Source organism: Arachis stenosperma, chromosome 6 (assembly GCF_014773155.1).
Source record: "Arachis stenosperma cultivar V10309 chromosome 6, arast.V10309.gnm1.PFL2, whole genome shotgun sequence".
In the NCBI taxonomy this organism is placed as follows: domain Eukaryota; kingdom Viridiplantae; phylum Streptophyta; class Magnoliopsida; order Fabales; family Fabaceae; genus Arachis; species Arachis stenosperma.
The window spans coordinates 19159990-19179452 of record NC_080382.1 but is presented as its reverse complement, the minus strand read 5'-3'; the positions used below and the strand labels follow the sequence as shown (position 1 = coordinate 19179452).

General features: G+C 34.1%; 2 protein-coding genes and 2 long non-coding RNA genes across 9 annotated transcripts; 3 read left to right on the top strand and 1 right to left on the bottom strand.

The window, feature by feature from the left end:
* Positions 1-4748: 4748 nt before the first annotated feature.
* Positions 4749-5997, top strand: LOC130932443 (uncharacterized). The gene is made up of 3 exons (XR_009067459.1): positions 4749-4882; positions 5158-5243; positions 5446-5997. It is a non-coding gene; the product is annotated as an uncharacterized LOC130932443 (long non-coding RNA).
* A 6-nt stretch (positions 5998-6003) lies between these two features.
* LOC130932442 (uncharacterized) lies at positions 6004-7779 on the top strand. The gene is made up of 6 exons (XM_057861768.1): positions 6004-6123; positions 6278-6411; positions 6483-6526; positions 6638-6715; positions 7210-7295; positions 7749-7779. Exons 1-5 carry the CDS (start codon positions 6078-6080, stop codon positions 7235-7237), a joined length of 330 nt encoding a protein of 109 aa, XP_057717751.1. The 5' UTR covers positions 6004-6077; the 3' UTR covers positions 7238-7295; positions 7749-7779.
* Positions 7780-10090: 2311 nt separating this feature from the next.
* Positions 10091-16322, top strand: LOC130932892 (B3 domain-containing protein At1g49475-like). Of its 6 annotated transcripts, none has more exons than XR_009067552.1 (7): positions 10091-10160; positions 11051-11426; positions 11819-11889; positions 11987-12157; positions 13294-13705; positions 13789-13893; positions 16126-16256. XR_009067552.1 is itself a non-coding variant. In XM_057862348.1 (5 exons), the coding sequence occupies exons 1-5, from the start codon at positions 10095-10097 to the stop codon at positions 16153-16155; spliced, it is 714 nt and encodes a 237-aa protein (XP_057718331.1). In that variant the 5' UTR covers positions 10091-10094; the 3' UTR covers positions 16156-16322. The 6 variants fall into 6 exon arrangements, 1 of the variants encoding a protein (XP_057718331.1); XR_009067553.1 differs by lacking the exon at positions 16126-16256 and adding an exon at positions 14299-14536 and having other exon boundaries at positions 13792-13893; XR_009067551.1 differs by lacking the exon at positions 16126-16256 and adding an exon at positions 14299-14536.
* On the bottom strand, positions 16229-18167 carry LOC130932893 (uncharacterized). Its single transcript, XR_009067554.1, has 2 exons — positions 17709-18167; positions 16229-16679 (listed from the first exon to the last, which is right to left on the bottom strand). It is a non-coding gene; the product is annotated as an uncharacterized LOC130932893 (long non-coding RNA).
* Between the last annotated feature and the right edge of the window lie 1296 nt (positions 18168-19463).

Genomic DNA, 19463 nt, shown 5'->3' with positions numbered 1-19463 from the left:
GAATATGGTTGGAATATTTGGCAATTGGAATTTGATGATTTAAATATGATATTTGGATTCAGTGAATTTTTCCGAGTCGGAAGACATAGTTTTCTGCGTAAAAGCGCGCAGTGGAATTTCGACCGACAGTACCGGCTGAGACCTGTCTGGTACTGCAGCTGAGAAAATTGATTATGAGTAAATAATATTAAGAAATGAGGAATTATGATTAGGGGAGGTAGAAATATTTAAAGTGCGATTTGGAGCGCTAATCTTAAAGGTTTTGGTCCAAAATTGGGCCAACGGACAACAATAAGTGAACTGGGCCTAAGTGGGCCCAAGACCCAACATATATAAACATTAGTTATGAGCATTTCAGCTCATTTTACCCTAAAAAGAAGGGTTGGGGCGCTGAAATTGGGAGAGAGAAGAGAAGAGAGAAACCTAACTCTCTTTGATCTTCAAATCACCATAACTTGAGCTACGGAGCTCCGATTGACGAGCCGTTTGCGGCCACGCGTCGCTCTTCTCATCCTCTACATTTCTATCTAAGTTTTGTTGTGAGTATTCCATTCATCTCTGCCCAGTTTTCGAAATTCCCCACTGTTACACGTTTTTGGGAAGTTAGTGTTGAAATCTTGTGATTTTGGGTGTTTAGGGATACTCCAACATGGATTCTAAGTGGGTTCTATCCCTACTTCATATGGGCTGAGGTAAGAAGTGCTCAAACCCTTGTGAGTTGTCATTTTCATGAGCCCTAGGTTGATGTATGTATGTGATATTGGTTATGTTAGTGTATTTGATGATCTTGGTGCACAATTGAAAGATTGGTGTTGCTTGAGGAGCTTTGGTGAGGCTTGGGACTAAGGTTGGTGGAGACTTCTAAAGAAGAGGCTAAATTGATTTGGCTACAAGAGGTACGGTTTAAGTTTCATTTAAGTACCGTGTGGTGTGATGAGAATTCCTAGGCTAGATGCCCCTAGGATTAAGTTTGGATTGTGTAAATGGTTGGTGCTAATATGCATAGTTGGTATGTAATGTGAATTGATGATTGGGTTGAGAATTGTGTGGACTTGTATGCTTGGTGTATTGAAAATTTGATATATTGGGTAATGAGTATTGATTTGTGATTTATGCATTTAAATTGTGAAATTGGACCCGAGGCCGTATATTTTGGGCCGGAGGCCGTATATTTTGGGCCGGAGGCCGGAAAGAGGTAAGGAAGGTAAGTTGATGTGTGCATTGTATGATGACACAAGTGATTGGATGAATTTCATATAATGAATATATGAATGATTGGGTTGGTTATTGAGTAATGAGGTTTGAGGAGTTGAAGTGTGGAAATTGGTAAATTTTGGGTGAAATAGTATAGATGAGGCATGTTTGATTTTTGGTTGAGATATATTATGTGGTCATATATGTAAGTATGATTATTGATGCCTTGATGGTATGTTAATGCATGAGAGATATGTATGTTGTGATATATGCTTGAGAAATGATTGGGGTTGATTTGGGGTTGAAACCACGTGATAGTGAGTATGATATTGATCATGTATAATGATGGTTGGATCGAAATAGTATTGTTGGAAATTGGGATGAGGAAGGATGTATGACATGTTGATATGTTTGTAATTTAGCCACTTGTTTGAAATGGGTAAAGATGGTTATATGGCGGTTTGTGAATTGTGGTAAAGTGTCAATGTGTGAGTTGAGGAGGCTTGATGTTGAAATTGATGTATTTTGATTGACTTCAAAGAAAAGGGATGAAAATGGCATGTTTTGGTTGATTTTAAAAAGAGTTGAAAATGGCTTGTTTTGAAAATGGCACTTTGTGGTTTTATATGAAAACAGGGTTTTTGGGCATACTTTGACGGGACATAACATGGACTACGGATCTTTGTTTTGTGCCAAATCTGTTTAGAAATGAAATTGGATCCGGGATGTCCATGCCGTTCGAAGAACGGGTGAAAAACGATTTAAAATGAGGAAGTTATGTCCGTCGGAAGATTGGGGGTTGAATCTGTGAATTCTGCAGCTTTTAACTTAGAAAATTTTTAGCAGAATGACCCCTTGCGCGTGGGCGCACTTGGCGCGTACGCGCCGATCTTCCAGAAAACGCCATCCACGCGTGCGCGCAGTGTGCGCGGGCGCGCCGATGGTGCTGCACCCAACGCCCAGCCATTTTCCAGAGAGTTATGCCAGAATTGTGCCAGTGTTGTGCCTGGGGCACGAGAACACCCGTGCGTACGCGTGGTTGACGCGTGCGCGCCGATTGGCAAGTTTGTAGTCCACGCGTTAGCGTGCATGACGCTTGCGCGTCGATGAGTTTTTAAGGACATCCACGCGTGCGCGTGGAGTACGCGTACGCGTGGCATTGTTTTCATGCCAAAGTTGATATTTGAGTTTGAAAAGCCAAATCTCATACTTCTAAGCCTCCGATCTCACCACTTATATCCTAAATCGTTATGATATGCCTAGCTATTAGAAAAGGGCTAGTGAATGAGGTAACTTGCGAGTGAAGCAAGGGGAAGATGAATAATCAATGAGGATCATTGATGATTATGTGAGATGTGGAGGATGGTGGTGGAAGTGCTTGTTATGCTATTGGCCGAAGGGCCATAATTGTTTATGAATTGGCTGGTTCTGGATTGAACCGTGAGCCGGAATAGTTGTGTATGCTATGAATATTGGCTGGTTATGGATTTAACCGTGAGCCGGATGGTTGATATGGATGTTGATCCATGGATGAGAATTCATGCATGTTTATGCTGAATTATTGATAATTGTGATTTGCACTTCCACTATCTGAGATGCGAGTTTCCCTGGGTAGTAGCAGTGGCTAGTCCACTTGCTCCGGGTATGAGACGAAAAATGATGTTTATGATAAATGAATTAATTATGGAGTTTTGAATGAATGTAACTCTGATACCTGGGTAGTAGTAAGGGTTGTGGTTCGTCCCACTTGCTCCAGGTTAATGTTTGAGATTTGATAACAATGAGGATTGATAATTTGAATTGAGATTGAATGAATATATGCTTGAGATACCTGGGCAGTAGCAAGGGTTGTGGTTCGTCCCGCTTGCTCCGGGTTAATGTTTGAGATACCTGGGTAGTAGCAAGGGTTGTGGTTCGTCCCACTTGCTCCAGGTCAGAGATTGTGACGCCTGGGTAGTAGCCGCAGTAGTGGGTGTTCCACTGGCTCCAGGTAAGCATGCTTGTGTTTTCTCTCTGGTTGTAAGGGTGACAGGGCACCGATACCCTCTAATGGCGACAGGGCGCAGATACCCTCTAATGGCGACAGGGCGCAGATACCCTCTAATGGTGACAGGGCACATATTCCCTCTAATGATATTAATACGCAACAGAGAGACTGTGCCCGGGTTAGCTATCGGACACGTCGGGTTGGCTTGATAACCGACAGATGATATCATCAGCCATAGGGCAGGCATTCATCATTTGCATATGTTTGAATTGTTTGGGTTTGCCTATGTGTTTTGGATTTCTACATCATATATGCTATGTTACCTGATTATGTGCTACTTGATCTACTTGTACCTTATTTGTGTATTACTTGTCTGTATTGCTTGTGTTTGTACAACTGAGAGATCCCTCATGTTGGTGTCGGTGGATGTTGAGGGCTGTTCTTGATGAGATGAATTGAGGATACGATTGCATAATGATGATGATTTTTGAATGAGATCATTTGAGCCCCCTGGGTAGACGCAGTGATGTGATTTCACTAGCTCCAGGCGAGGGTATGATGTATTGATATAACGTTGCTGAGGCAGAACAACTGGTAATGGTTTTGCTTATGATTCTGAGTCTGATTCGTGAAAGAATCAGCGAGTTGGGAAAACATGTGTAACATGAACTAGATTTAGAATCCCCTTACAACAGATGCCTATTCATGGATTAGTGAGAATCTAGGCTGGATACTTGGTGAAAAGGAGTTTAGGATGCTTAGTGAGTTTTTGTTGCAGTGCATTGGATTTATTTGGCACTTTTACCGTACTGGGAACCCATGGGCCCGGGGTTCTCATTCCGTATATATTTCTTGTTTTTCAGATACAGGTTCAGGTGCTCAGAAGTGAGCTGCGGTTCGTCTGAGAGATGGCGAAGATATTTATTTCCTCTACTTTGTGTTTTGATTAGAATCTCTCCATCTTTGTTTTGAAAAGATTATATTATGTAATTGAACCCTTTTTGAACTTGCCTATAGAGGCTCTCATGTTTCCTTTGGGAGAGATTAGGATATTTTGTTGTCATCTACTTTCATATTGTACCCTAGCCGGCCTAAACTTCGCGGGTCGCGACTAGTGGCTATTTACTTATGTTATATATATCTATCTGTTATCTATCTCTTAATCTCCTTTATGCCTTATCCGTATATCGCTTTCGGCTTCACGTTTCATCTTTTCGTTGTCGAAACGTGAGTGATACGTCTTCGCGATTTTATTTCTACTCTTTTCAGGCTTCTTGATTAATACTCCTTTCAAAATTACCTATATTTATATATTAAAAATCCACCTGAGAGTCGTACCACCGTAATATCATTGACTTATGACTCGAGCATAAGGATTTGGATATTAGGGTGTTACAATGTGTCTTCAAGTAAGGAACATTTTATTAATTTAGCTACCTGACAAATATAACTCTCTTTGCCCCTATGCTGTCACGTGTTTCAGGTGGTATTCAATTAGCTATGGCACAGTTACCAAACCTTGAACTTATGGACTGTGGTATGACCATATGTGATCCTAATTCCGACGGTCCGACTGCAGACGACAATAGTTGTGAATTACAGCACAGATCTATTGCTAATGGTCACCTAACAAACCAAAAGCTAATCATCAAACATAGCCGTTTAAAGAAACTTAGTTTGTGGGGTTGTTCTGGTTTGGATGTGAGTTTTATAAATTAAGAGTTTATTTTGTTGCATGTTATTTCTCAAGCATCTAATATTTAGAATTTGTTGTTTTATTTAATACACAAGCTTTATATTTAAACTGCCCACAACTTACTGATCTCAACCTAAATTCTTGTTAAAATTTGCATCCAGGTAGGCACCTCTTTCATGTCCATGTTCTTTTGTGGTCAATACTTTTTTAGCTGAAATTTGACACAACTTTTAGTATTTACATAAGTGACTAATTTTTTTTCCATCATTGAATCATTTAGAGAGGTTGTTACTTCAATGCCCTGGTTTGGAAAATGTGCATGCATCTTGTTCTCAAGATCTTCTAAGTATGGCCATCCAAAATCAGGTAGCATATCAGTTTTCCTCCTGTATTTTCTAGTTCTATGTTTCATTTGAGTTAGAATCTTCATTTTGTCAATTTTATTGTGAACAGAAAGCCAATAGTTCATGGTTAAAGAGTATTTACATAATGTCTTGATTCTTTTATAATTGAATGTTTCTAATATCGAGCGTACTCTTCCATATGTTGTTTTTAAATTTGCTTGCAGGTCCGCAATGCATATACAGCCATGGAAAATCTTTTACTTTGTAAGCGTTTACCTGATGGGTCCAAAAGGGTCCCGGTTCCTCATCATTTACTCAGTAACGAGTTAAAAACAATAACAGCAAGTTTAGTCTACCTCACCTTATTTTTTTTGGTATATTAGTTGGAAGCTATCTCTGTATTTTGCATGCACTGTAGCCAGTGTTATCTAAATTTGATTTTGTGCATCAATTACCTGTATCACATTTTGTTAAGTAAAGCATCTTTGTTTGTTTAATGTCCCATGTCAAGAATATTCAAGAAGAATGAATATGATGAAGAATAAGAGAGAAAAAAGAGAGTGATATTGACTGAGTATATAGTTGTTATATGCTATTAAGTGTGTTACATAGAGAGAACAATGTACTGCTATTTTATAGCTAAAGTTTGGTGATAGAAAGCTAAAATAAAGAAAGCTATTAGATAGTAATTGAATTTGAATGAGTCAATTCTTGTTTTTGGGATCCTAAGCTGTTATTATTCTTTACATCTCCTCTCAAGCTGTTATTACAATCTATATAGCCTTTACAATTGTTCGTGAGTTTAAAAAGAAGTGAGTAGTGCCTCTAACTCTCCATTGTTGAACGTGAGAGTAATATGGAAGCAACCTTCTGTTCAACATTTCAGAGATCTTCTCGTGCTGGTGTGCTTCTATTTTCAGTCTCTGATTTTTCAATTGATTGTTTTTATCAATCGCATCTTGCATGCATTTAGAAATGTATAAGTAAACAAGAATACCTCTGTTTTTGTGATCGTTTTAGTGTAATTGGTTCACTTTTGCTTTATCGTTGCCACAGAACCATTGTTGCTAAGAACAGTCGGAGCTCGCCATCAGAACCGGTTTTTGCTACCCGTTACGCGCGATAACAAGTTTTCGCCATTGCCTTTTGCTCCAACTGGATATGGCAGTAGCAAGATTGCTTTCTTTAAGGTTCTTGTTTTCATCTTTTCGATTATAGTCAAAAATTGAAAACAAATAATAATCAACTTGTCCTCTCACAGGTTTTATCTGCTGAGAAGGGGCAGGTTCATATAGTAGAGAAAAGGTAATAGTATGAATGGGTGTCATTTGAAACTGCAAATTATCTGAAATGTTTTTTTCTGAGGGAGAAATGGCGATGAATTGAATTCATTTAGTTACTTCTATTCCCTTGCAGTGGAGTTGAAGAGTTATATGATGAATTGGCTGCACGCCTTCTGCCTTCAGCATCAGTGTCATCATGCCCTAATTTTAAGTAAGTTCTTGTTTTGTGGAATTCTGAAAACTAGTGGAGTTGGTTCTGAATGTTACCACAATTGTACAGACTCGTGTACATCCATCTCTGCATGTTAGTACTGTGTGCCAAATCCTTTTATAGTTGAAGGTTTATACTGTTGGTCCTGTTCACTCTATGTTAAAGAAGTATTCTAGGTATATCAAAATCCTGGCTATAATTTATTGCTTAAAATTTGAGTTATGGCAAATTTTTTCTTCTATTAGGAAGGCCTCATTGTTCACAGCTGCTGTTTTAATTTGCTGATACTCTACTTGCCATTTTTCATTAAATTATCAATAATCAATTACAAGAACATCTTAATTATCTTCTTCAGTTAAATGTATTACGTATGTCTCCTACATCAGAATAAATATGATCCTGTCATCCTTTTGTTTGTGGCTCCATTTATATTAATGTCTTTGTTATTTTTATGTTATTGTACATGCACATTGTTGGCCTGGCTGGTCCGTCAGGTGTTGGAAAAAGCACTCTTGCACATGAAGTAGTCAGCCGGGTAAACAAGCTTTGGCCAGAGAGAGCTTCTTCCATGGACTCCCAGGTTCAACCTCCTGATGTTGCAATTGTAGTTCCCATGGATGGTTTCCATCTTTCTTGTGCTTACCATTGGTTGTTGTCGATATGAATTTTCATTCATAGTTCATTTCATCTCTTCACATCATCCATAATACTGTTCTTGAAATTGTAAGCTTGAAGACAGTCAAATGTGTGCTTGAAAGTCGAAAGTGCTGATTTACATATTACAATATCTAATAGGTAGTCTGCAAAGATTGGAAAATGAACATGACATTCTTATTTGTTGATTTTTTGGAGGTAGAACTAAAATCGATCTTACATTCCAACCAAAGGGAGATTAGATTACATAAAACAAAAGTATCACCTTTACCAAGAAACAGAATTTCTTTTTGAATTTTTGGAGTATAGTGAATGAGCTTCTTTGCTTTTGTTTAATAGCAAGGGAAATTATAATTCTGAATGGTGTTTTTGATAATAGAATCCAGAGGAAGCACATGCCAGAAGGGGAGGTAAGGAATCTCTTTTATAGCACAAATGTCGGACATTGTGTTTGTAGAGAAAACACTGATCTTTCAATTGGTATTTCAGCTCCATGGACATTCAATCCATCACGTCTACTTGCGTGTTTTAAGAATCTTAAAATTCATGTAAGGTTTATCTTTGTATGGGTTATCTTTTGTAGATTATATCCAACTATGTAGGTTATTTACTGAGCCAAATTTGTTGGGAAATAATATCTTCAGGGATTCGTCTATGTTCCATCATTTGACCATGGGGTTGGGGACCCAGTGGAAGATGATATCTTTGTGAATATTCAGTGAGTATCTTACATCAAGATGAGTCCCAATGATAAGGATTTTATATATTTTTGACATGAGACATGATTTCGGACAAGGCTAAATGATGAATAATTTAAAGCTTACGCGTAAAAGAAGAGAAATGATCATCATGGATGAGATCAGAAAATAAAGTTTAATGAATTATCTCCACCCTTAAGAAAAATGACCCAATATTTAAATCCATGTGAACTCCATTGTTTCAATAGGAACCAGGTATCAGCTACAGGATATAAAATAAAACTGGTGTGTACTAATGTGGAGGTGTTATTCCAGTGAGGAATTCAACCTCAGAAGCATGTAGAGTGTATTAGTACAGTATATACACTTATGAATATTGTAAATTTAAGAAAAATAGCCTTGGTATAAAGGGGCTCTTCACTCTGCTATTCCCGTTTTAATTAATTTCCTGCCTAATACCCCTCTCTTCTTCCCCTGCAGAGTCTCCTGTACATTTGAGTAATTCTAAAAGTGGTTATACATTAGCATCACTCTTTTCCAATTATATATGGTTCCCACCCAAACTACATGCTACATACTTACACATCCCACATAAATAATTTAGACAAATCTATACATATTTTTAGTTAATATGTGTTTGGTAATTTCGCAGAACTTAATTAAATTGAATATGATCATGTAAAAATTATTATTTACAATTGCAATTCTCATTAAAAATAGTTTAAATCCCCCGCTTACAAATAGATTTTATCCAAGTTAGTGTTTGGCTTCCCCATTTTGGCTTTGAAATCAACAATTCGGTATACTTTTAGGAGTTATGTTTTAGGATTAATTGGGTTAAACTCATCAATTTTAACGTTTATTTATTTATAGCCTTATTTAGACTTTTCTTCTCTTTTTCTTTTCCTTCTTTTCAATTGGAATATATCTACATCCATAGATAGACTTAATTTATTGTTCTGGCAATCAGTACTTTGAAAAAGAATATGTTATATAGTGAAACTCAACTGTCGTTAACAAGGTTTTTCGTATACGGTTAAGTGAAATAACAATGCAAGTAAATTGATGAATTATGTCTTTCAATAATAATCAGAATATTTTTAGTTATCAAGGCCTTAATTGTTTAAATTTATTGATAGAATGAGCATTATTTTACTAATAGTAAAACATAACAGCCCCAACTAATAAGGACTGGTATGTGAGTTATAAATTATAGCTTTGAATCAGTAATACTAAATACAATAAACATACATTATATACCAAAAGAAGTGCAAATATATTTTGAAAATGACTCCTTCAATTTTAGTTAGAAATAGTAGTTATGCGAACTTGCTTAAAGTCAAGATTTATAGTTCCGTTCATCAATTTTTCCATGGAACTAATTAATTTGGTTCAGTTTATACCATTATGATTGAAACAAAAAAATAAGATAACCCATTAACTCTAAAATGGAAAGTGCATAGAAAAGATAAATAGTATAACAGAATCCAATCTCATGTAATTTTTGGTTTATTAATTAATTGATTTTTATAATATTTATTTCTTTTCTGGTATACATCAATATACTTCTTCTTCTTCTTCTTAACTACTCACAATGCCTTTACATGAAAGAGGTTTCTTTAAAGTTCTTGTTCTTAACTTTCAGCATGAGTTGGTAAGTTTTTTTTTTTCTTTTTTTTTTCTCCTTAATTTTTTAATTAATTTTATATTATTCTCTATTTTCATAATATATAGATAATATTAATTAGTTATTATTTACATGCTTGCTTTGGTTACAGAAAATTCCTAAAGTGTTTGTGAAAGAATATTGGAGAGGAGTATCAAATCCTATAGTGTTAAAGCTACCAAATAATCTTGAACAAAGAGTACATTGGATTCAAAAAAATGAAGATGAAGTTTGGTTGGAACAAGGTTGGGAACAAGTTGTGGAGGATTTTGGCTTAAAACATTCTCAATTCTTGACTTTTGACTATAAAGGATGGTCTTTTTTTGAAGTCAAAATATATCCCAAGAATGATTCTGAGATAATGATTCCTCATCATCAAATATGTTTTTTTCAGATACTTGTTCACAGCAAGTTTCACCAAAAGATGGTAATTACTATTCCTTTATTTTTTTAATTTAAAGATGTGTTGCTGGTTTCTCTGATGCACTCAATGGAGGCTATGAGTCTTGGGGGCCTTTATTTGGCAAAGTTTTCTTTGCATTTTGGGTTTTTTTTATCTGTATCCAATTATCCATTCCTCAAAGGTCTCATGGGTCGCCAGAACAGAACACCAACCATTGTTATACTTTGGTAAGTGTTGTTGGCATTAGTCTTCTCTCTTGTTTGGGTTAAGATCAATCCCTTTATCAACAGAACTGATAGCTCAATCATCTCAGGGACTTGCATTTCCATTGATTGTTAAAAATTCACAATTATCAAACAGTTTTGATCATATGGTATTTGTGAAAGATTTGATTTGGTACAGTGTGCAAAGTCATAAGATGTGTAACTATTTTCCACCGAGGTTGAAAACTCTCTTGATATATATTTTTTTGGGTTTTTTTTTATAGATTGACTAAATTATTATATAAGAACTAAGAAATATTAGTGAATTTTTTTTTAATATTTTTTACTTATAGAAATTGAATAGACAACATACATATTATTTAATAAGAATATAAAAATAATATTGTTTGTTGTTCTTGTTAGTTTTATTTATTTGTTATTGGTTCAAAATAAATTTACTGTATGCTTGGCCTCTTAAATTAAACTTGTAATTAATCATGTGCAAATTCATGTTTTAAAATTTCTTAAACATGATACTTTAAACATTCTAAAGTTTGATATGCATATATTAATTTTTGTTAAAAGGAAGAAGCTAAAAAATGTACGTGGCATAACTGTTAAGAAAAAAAATTCCTATTAATTATCCTGTATATGTGAATTGTTACATATATATAGTTATTAACTATCTTTATTTTTATTTTATTGTTATAGATGATTCCTAAATGTGCAAATGAATATTGGAAAAGAATGTCAAACCCTATAAAGTTGGTGTTACCTTATGGTGTTGAGAAGAAAGTGAATTGGACCAAAAGAGGAGAAAAGATTTGGTTGGAACAAGGTTGGAAAAAGGTTGTGGAATTGTGTGGTTTGAGTTATGAGTGGTTGTTGACTTTTGACTACAATGGAAGGTCTCGTTTTGAAGTCAAAGTATATGATACCACTGCTTTAAGGGTAGCTTATTATGATGTTGTTGAGAATAACAAAGATATTGATGAAACTGAGAGCGATGATGATGATGATGATGATGATGATGAATCTCAGCATGAATTTGTTCAAGAACACTTCAAGAGAAAGAAGACTAACACAGGTAAAATATAATAAGAGCTAGTTTATAACTTAAAAAGAAATTATTATCTTAATCTTTTCCTTTAATACTCAATATCAAAACAAAACTTAAGTGACTCTTCTGTGATTATCTATATAATGTTTTGGTATTTGATTATATTGTATGGTTCAAATATAAAATTAGATCAATTTCTCTCTCTCTCTCTTTTTTATTTTTTCATTTTACCAATTTCGATATTTTTCTAAAATTACTACTCTCACTAGAATCATCTCTATTGTATTAAATGCTGAAAAATTTATGTAAATTTGTATAGGTACTTTGCTGAGAGCAGCTTTCACTTTTTTTCATCATATTATTTATCATTTTTAATTAGTATATGTCTTTTTCATATTAATCTATTTTGATCATTGAAGTTAATGGGAGAAATGGGAATCCCAGTTTCAAGATTCGAATTCAAGAATCATATGTTGGGTCAAGTTGCGTGGTAAGTAGTTTATGGATTGTTGTTTTGTGTTATGTTGTCTTTGACTCATTTGAAACTAACCACATTAATCATTGGAGAACATGTAACGTTTTTGTAGGCAATACCAGCAACGTTTGCAAGGAAGCATTTGGAGGAAGGACCGATTCGTATGAATGTGGGTAACAGAACTTGGACTGTGTGCTACAAAACTTGGAGAGGAAGTGACAGATATCGCAGACACAAATTGCAAAGTGGGTGGCTCAGATTTAGAAGAGAGAACAATTTAGAGGTTGGTGATGTGTGTGTCTTTGAGTTAATTAGCAAATTTCCTCAAACAATGACCATGAGATTGCAGAGTGGATGATCTTGTTATTTACGGATTTATCCTTTTCTTGTTATGTATGTGGTGCTTGTGTGTGTGGTGGCTTTAGTGATGGTTTAGTTTGTAACTTGACAATTCAATCAAGTGGATAATTCTAGTTTTCTTTAGTTATTAAAAAAATTGTCTAGCTAACTACTCAAATTTCTGTATTTTGTTGATTGTGTTTGTGTGTTTACAATTTGTGCTCTTAACTACTAATTTGCTAGCTTCTAGTTAATTATTAACATCACACTACTTTTTTAATGCAAAATTTCTTTTTACGGCATCAATAGAATTTGTTATAGTCTATTATCTTTCATTTTACAAGTGTTCTTATTCAAATATGATAAATGTTTGGACTAATGGGAAAGGATATCGGAAATGATTTCACCTTTTTTATAGTTGGGTCCGGAATAAAAAAGGGTAAGAAAAAATAAAAGTAAAACCAATACAGACAAATTTGGCAAATATAATCAAGAGAAAATTAATAATCAATAACAGCATTACAGCAACAAAAGAAAATAATTTTTGTACAATTAGAAGATGAAGATTGATACGTAGCCAAAAACTGATAAAGAAAATTCAATAGGAGAGTAATATAAATTTTACATTCATTATGTGCACAAGAGAGAAAATATGGCTATAAGTTCAAGTTTTGATGTAAGGAGGCCACTTACATAAAGACACAAAAAATGTCTTTTTTTAAAGACATTCATACGTGGCATAATATGATTGGACATTTTTATTAAACCGGTTAATAAGCTATTTTTTAATAATTCAAAATAAAATCGGTTTATTAGAGAAAAATAATAAACTTAATTGTTCGTATTATAATTATTAGATTCGGTTTGTTCCGATCAATTTACACAATATAAACCGAATTATATTTAAATTTTTTATAAAAAGACAAATATATCCTTAATTTTTTATTTTACAAACATTTAAATCTCTAATAATTTAAAAATACAATTAAATTCCTATTAAAAAAAAATTCTAACCCTAATCCCTTATCCTGCCCAAGCCCAAATTCAAGCCTAACGGTAAAATGGTGAAGTAATTTGCAGCCTCCTGGGATTCTCTCAAACTCACTCGATCATGCTCAAACCTGGAAAGAAGGGATGTTCTCGGTAATACAATTCATCAATTTCCAGATTCAAAGTCGCAATCTTTTGAGAATTTACATGAACTTACAGCAGGTAAAGTGGCTGCTAATCTTGAAAGCCCCAGGTCTGTGATGACTCACTGCAGTGCTGATAGAGTTATGTTGAGAAGGCATTCCTCAAGCCAAGTTCTTCCTTCTGGAAGTAAGAGACTTTGGTGCAAGATGTTTCTCTGGAGCCATAGGAACATACATAGACCTATTTCAAGCAAATCAACACAGGTGAATCCTGGTGTGGCTGTAACGCACAATCCATACGGGTACTCTTCCGACACCCTTGAACCGAAGCACAAGCAGTCACCAGGAAATGTGGAATGGTAAGTAGTATTGTATTCCATTCATTACGATTAATCACACGAAACCTTACCAGTTACCAATTACGAACGTGAGTGTGATTCAGAAGAGAGACGAGAGGATATTTCGGTTGAGTAAGAACAAGGCTTCTTTGAAATCTGCAGCTGATACAAGATTTGAGTTCTGATTCTCTCATTTTAAGGCTCTTCAGGTAATTTAATTTAATTTTTATTTTTCCCTTATTCTTCCATTTACGTTGATAAATGCTAATGCAATAGTGTGTGAAGTAGAGTTCTGTTTTTGTTTTTTTTTTCACGTTAGCTTAATACGCTTAGTATGTTCGCAATTGTTGATTCGTGGTGATGAACTGATTATGCGTTTGGTGCGGAATTTGCAATGCAAGCCTCAGAATCTTAGATCCTACTATTGTAATTTGGAAACAGCGAAAACTAGTGCTTTATTTGTTGAATTTTATCAAAGAAGAGGAAATTTATTATGTGAAGAAGTTTAGTATTTTGGAAATGGATGATAATTAATTAAGGTGAACTAAAGTGAAGTTGTTCTGTTTAGCTATAATATAGAATCCTTGAGACTTGAATGTTTTATCAAATGCAAGGGTGTTCTAAGAGGCGGCGCAGAGGTGGTAGTGAAGCGAATATCACAAGAGAATGACGGCGTGAGAGAGTTCCTAGCAGAAATTTCAAGCCTTGGAAGATTGAAGCAGAGAAACTTGGTTGCTCTGAGAGGATGGTGCAAGAAAGACATGGGAAATTTCTTGTTAGTTTATGAATACATGGATAATGGGAGTTTGGATAAGAGAGTGTTTTGTGATGAGAGCATGATGCTGAACTGTGAAGAGAGAATAAGAAATATCAAAGGTGTGGCCTTTGCTGTGTTGTATTTGCATGAAGGTTGGGAAGAACAAGTTCTGCATAGGGACATCAAAGCCAGCAATGTGTTACTTGATAAGGATATGAATGGAAAGCTTGGAGACTTTGGATTAGCAAGAATGCATAGCCATGGCCAAGTTGCTAGCACAACAAAGTTGGTTGGAACAGTTGGTTACATGGCTCCAGAAGTGATCAAGACCGGACAAGCCTCGACTCGCACGGATGTGTACATGTTTGGAATCTTGATTTTAGAGGTCATGTGTGGAAGGAGGCCTATGGAAGAGGGTAAGCCACCTCTTGTGGAGTTTGTGTGGGGACTAATGGTTAAAGGGGAACTAATGAATGCACTTGATGAGAGGTTAAGTGCTAAAGGAGACTTCAATCTGCAACAAGTTGAGAAGGTTCTTCAGTTGGGATTGTTGTGTGCATACCCTGAACCAAAATCAAGACCAAACATGAGACAAGTTGTGAGTATTTTAGAAGGGAACAATGAGGGAGGAGAAGAATCAGAGAATGAGAATGCGGATACTTGTTTGCTTCTAAAGTTGAAATCTGGGGATATTTTTTCTGAGTATTCTAATTATTTTAGCTATTCAACACACCCAACATTTGAAGATATTCGCCAGTCTAATACTTCTTCAATGTCTCTTACTTGGTCTAAATCTGTAGTTGAGGGTAGATGAATCTTTTTCCATCAACGTAATTATGGAGATGATGTGTTTAGGTGATGAATTTTTTGATCATTTTATCACATTATATGATTGATGTAAATAATGTATCAGAGCATAAATGAATTGATGAATATATGATTGTGATCTAGTAATTCTTTTTAAACTCCTTGATTATATTATTGAGGACATTTTCATAGAAGAAATCCAGCTGTCAATTTTTTTCATATTACATGATGAGGAATGAAAGCCTTTCTTTGGTTAACGTAAAGAAGCAAAATAAGCACAATGTTTTATTTATTTATTTATTTTTACGATGTCTTAAGATTGCTGTTAGGTAAAAATTTTTGCTTAGTCTGCACCTAATAAGCTAAAGAAAAGAAAGATACACATTACATAACCAAGAAAAAGAAAACGTGATCATTCATCATTCATTCAACTTGAGATTTGTCAACAAACTACTCATATATAAACCTTAGACAAGTATTATATCAATTTCTAGTTTTTCTATGGTCTTCATTGTATTTTGTTTTCTCTTGAATGACAATACGTAAATTAATTAGTTTTTTTTTTAAAAAAAAGTCTTATTATCTACTCCATGTCAAATGGTTTAAATATCAGAAGGCCACATTCCATAATATTGAATGACTACAGTGACATGTTAAAAGTAAGCAAAGATGATTTATCTTTAAGTTCTAAAGTAGTTGTAATCAAGGGGGGAAATGTCTAAATCACCAAAATTATACTCTTTTTATCCAAATTTTGCTGCTAAAAAAGTTGTATGTTGATTTTAGAATTGTTTTCAATAGTAATTCAGTGTGCGGGAAAATAAAGGAAATAGATGGTTCTGTTAATAATAACAAATGCTGATTCTCTTGTTTGTAGGTACCCAAGGGATGGGAAGCTCTTTGTTAATGTTGTTTCGGTAGAAAGTGGTAAAGCTATTGCAAAGTCAAGCAAGGTGCTGGTGCAAAATGGGAGTTGTCAGTGGTCAGATAAACACATTGAAATTATAAACACATAATAAAGTCATAAAAAAGTTAATTACAATTAAAGACTTTGTTGGCATTATCCATTGAAGCTGTACTCTCATCATTTTTTACAATGAAGCAAAGCTACAGATTTGTACTTGATTGATTCTCCTATACATATCTCTAAATGTATTTACACAGCATGACTCAAAACCACGACGAAACAAAGCCTCCTTCTAAGCAATGGGTTTGTCAAAAAGCTTAACATCCATGTTCACATTCTAATACTTCTTTCCTCCTATTTGCTATCATAAACCAGGTTCATGAGCCCAAAAAGCATCTGAATCCGGACAAAAGAGAGAAAAATCGTGGATTTCTCTATTTGCTATGTGCCAATTGACAAAGCGAGCTTGTATCGACTTGAACAGAAAAAGGATGACCGGAAAAAGACAGCATTTATCATCTTCCCTGCAAGATCATATCCAAACTTGAAAACAAGGACCAACATAAAATATACTAGAAGCAAAGCAAAAAGCCCATCTAAAAGCAGTTTCTCAAAGGAATAAATAAATGGAGTTATTAAAATTTTTCTTTTTTCATCACAAAGATAGTGTTTTATCTGTGATAACTCAAAACTCCAGGAACAAAAAATTATGAGGGGCATCCAGCAGTTATTGGCAAGTGGTGGGCTACTGAAAAGAAATAGATAGAAGCTACAAACCCAAATTACCTAAAGTGAATGGGACCTTGGAAATTTGGCATCTCAAGTATTGCTCTATGTTAAAATGTCTATAGTGGACAAATGAAGATGGCACCAATTTACTCAGACCATGCTTACATCAGTACTGTCATAAGCTTACATCTTAGGATTATGCTTTATCTATTAGAACACGTTGTTCATTGGAACCTATATAAATTTTGAAATACCATCCTTCTTTTCCAGAACAAAAAATAAAGCATACTCAAAGTTGTTAGCTATTTTCATTTTTTTTAGTAGATAACATTTTCTCGGTGAAGGTTCTTTACTTGTAGAAAACAACAAATTAAATGCACACAAATTGAGGATTCACCCAAAATTCAAGAATTATGAACATAGAAATACTATAGGTGTTGACAAAACAAAACAAAATCAATGTGCTAATGAATTGTAAGTTGAACAAGCATCAAAATATAGCCAAAAGTGCCTCATCCAAGAACAGTGTGCCTAACATTTTCGCAATTTAATCTTTATAGTAGATACAACACATAAATAAAATGCAAAACATTACATAGGCATTCAATCAAGCATGTGGTGTGCAATGCAGAAATTCAGCATAATCAAGCAATTTTCAGTGGAATTAAATCCATAATAGCCATAATCCAACACTTGCAACTTAACAAAGATCTACTAAACTAATCCTAACCTATCTTAACCGCTTAATTCCACTAACAACATGCAAATTCTAACTAACTAACTAATTAAAGAAAATAGACTAGAAAGCAGAGCAAAGAGAGAACCTGAGGTGATGACTAGGGTTCTTGAAGCAGAGAAATGGGAAAAGAATGCAGTGATGACTAGGAGCGTGACCCTTTGACCGAGCCCCTGTCTCGACAGGACAAGCGCCGGCGCCTCCTGGAAGAGAGTGTCTTCACTGCCACTGAGGAAGGCGTGTATCAGCCCAAGAGCAAAGAGACTAGGGCTGCCTATGAGGCATGCTGAGTGTCATTCAACAGCATCTTGGCCGGCAGCCTCTCAGCATTGTTAGCGGCGCGGCTGATGAGATTCTTGCAGTGCTTAAGAATGATGCTGTTAAGAATCCGGATAAGAAGAAGGAAATTGTGAAGCTTTTGAATCCTATTCCTAATCAAGTGTTTGAGAGGCTGTATTTGAAATAGTGTTAAATAAAATATAAGTCAACTATTTAGGTTCTGAAAAAAGATTGGGTTTTTGGCGTGGTAACCTAGCTAGCTAGATGTGATACGAGGGAGAAGACACTCCAAAGTTGAAATTTCCGGAAATTAAAAGGCGATTTTGACTAAAATTTTAATTTTTGGCGCAAAGTAAATGAGCTGCTTTAAAATAATTATATATAACAAATTTTAAAAGTAAAATTTTATCTAAAAGATAGATATTTAAAAAATTATATTTGATATTAATTTTATAATATTTAAATTAAATTATGTTTTTAAATTTTTGTTATATAATAATCTTAAAAGATAAATATTTAATAAAATCAACATTTGAAATTAAATATTTCTTTTATATTAATAGATAAGATGGATAAAATAAAATAATTGTCTCGAATTATTTAAAGAAGAGCCACAAATCTAAAAAGTTACGTTGAATATTTATTTTTTTTTAATATTTAATATACCTTAATTTACGAAAAAAATATATTTTTTTTAATTTACGTGATTTTTTATTAATTTTTACCATAAATATGATTAAATCTAACAAAAAAAATGAAAGGATAAATTCGACGCGAAAAATACAGTTCCTCAAAATGACAAAAAATAACGTTCTTCAGCCAGTTTTGTTTGGTGTATGAGAGGCAAATAGACAGAAGGACTAAATTGTCCTCCGTTTATTAAAGTCAGGTACTTTTTTGTATTTAAATTTTGTTAGAGATGTATTTGTCAAAAATTTAATAAGTCAGGGACCTATCTGTCTTTTTTCCTTTGATTCTTTAGGCTAAGAACAAATAATTAGGTATAATTGTGGTATAACTAGTATAATTTAGTGAAGTGTAACTAGTATTAAATTAGAACAGGTTTTTTGGAGATTAAACTAATATAATCCTAATATTAGAATTTAGTTATTTAAATAATACTTATGATATTGAATTCTAGACCTTAGATATTTATACATTAGCATTGTGTTTGTAATTACAAACAGTAAAAATACCCTGACCAGACTGAATGTACAAAAATCACTCAAATTCAGACCATCTTCTTGACTACGATAGGAAACTAACAATTATAATATGTTTATAGAAAAAAATAAATAAAAAAAGAAGCTAAGGATATATTTGTGTACTTACACAAAAATATTACTAGTTATAAAAAATAAGGATAAAAAATTCAAGATATTATAAATAGTTATAATAATATATTATTTTACATAATATTAATAGTATATTGTAAAGATAATTTCATTTAAGTAAAAAGGTTTTTGGAAGAAAAAAAAATATTAATAGTATATTAATACTTACAAAAAAAAATTGTTACACCAACTATTAATCTAAGTAGCAGAAAAAAATTAATATTTTTAAT

Excerpts from the sequence above, each read along its gene's own strand:
- LOC130932892 (XM_057862348.1), top strand. The coding sequence starts at position 10,095 with ATGATTCCTCATCATCAAATATGTTTTTTTCAGATACTTGTTCACAGC. Across the intron at positions 11,427-11,818 it reads GAGAAAGAAGACTAACACAG|TTAATGGGAGAAATGGGAAT; the intron begins GTAAAATATAAT and ends TGATCATTGAAG. Across the intron at positions 12,158-16,125 it reads GAAGAGAGAACAATTTAGAG|GTACCCAAGGGATGGGAAGC; the intron begins GTTGGTGATGTG and ends TCTTGTTTGTAG.
- LOC130932442 (XM_057861768.1), top strand. The coding sequence starts at position 6,078 with ATGGAAGCAACCTTCTGTTCAACATTTCAGAGATCTTCTCGTGCTG. Across the intron at positions 6,412-6,482 it reads GCAAGATTGCTTTCTTTAAG|GTTTTATCTGCTGAGAAGGG; the intron begins GTTCTTGTTTTC and ends GTCCTCTCACAG. Across the intron at positions 6,527-6,637 it reads GTTCATATAGTAGAGAAAAG|TGGAGTTGAAGAGTTATATG; the intron begins GTAATAGTATGA and ends ATTCCCTTGCAG.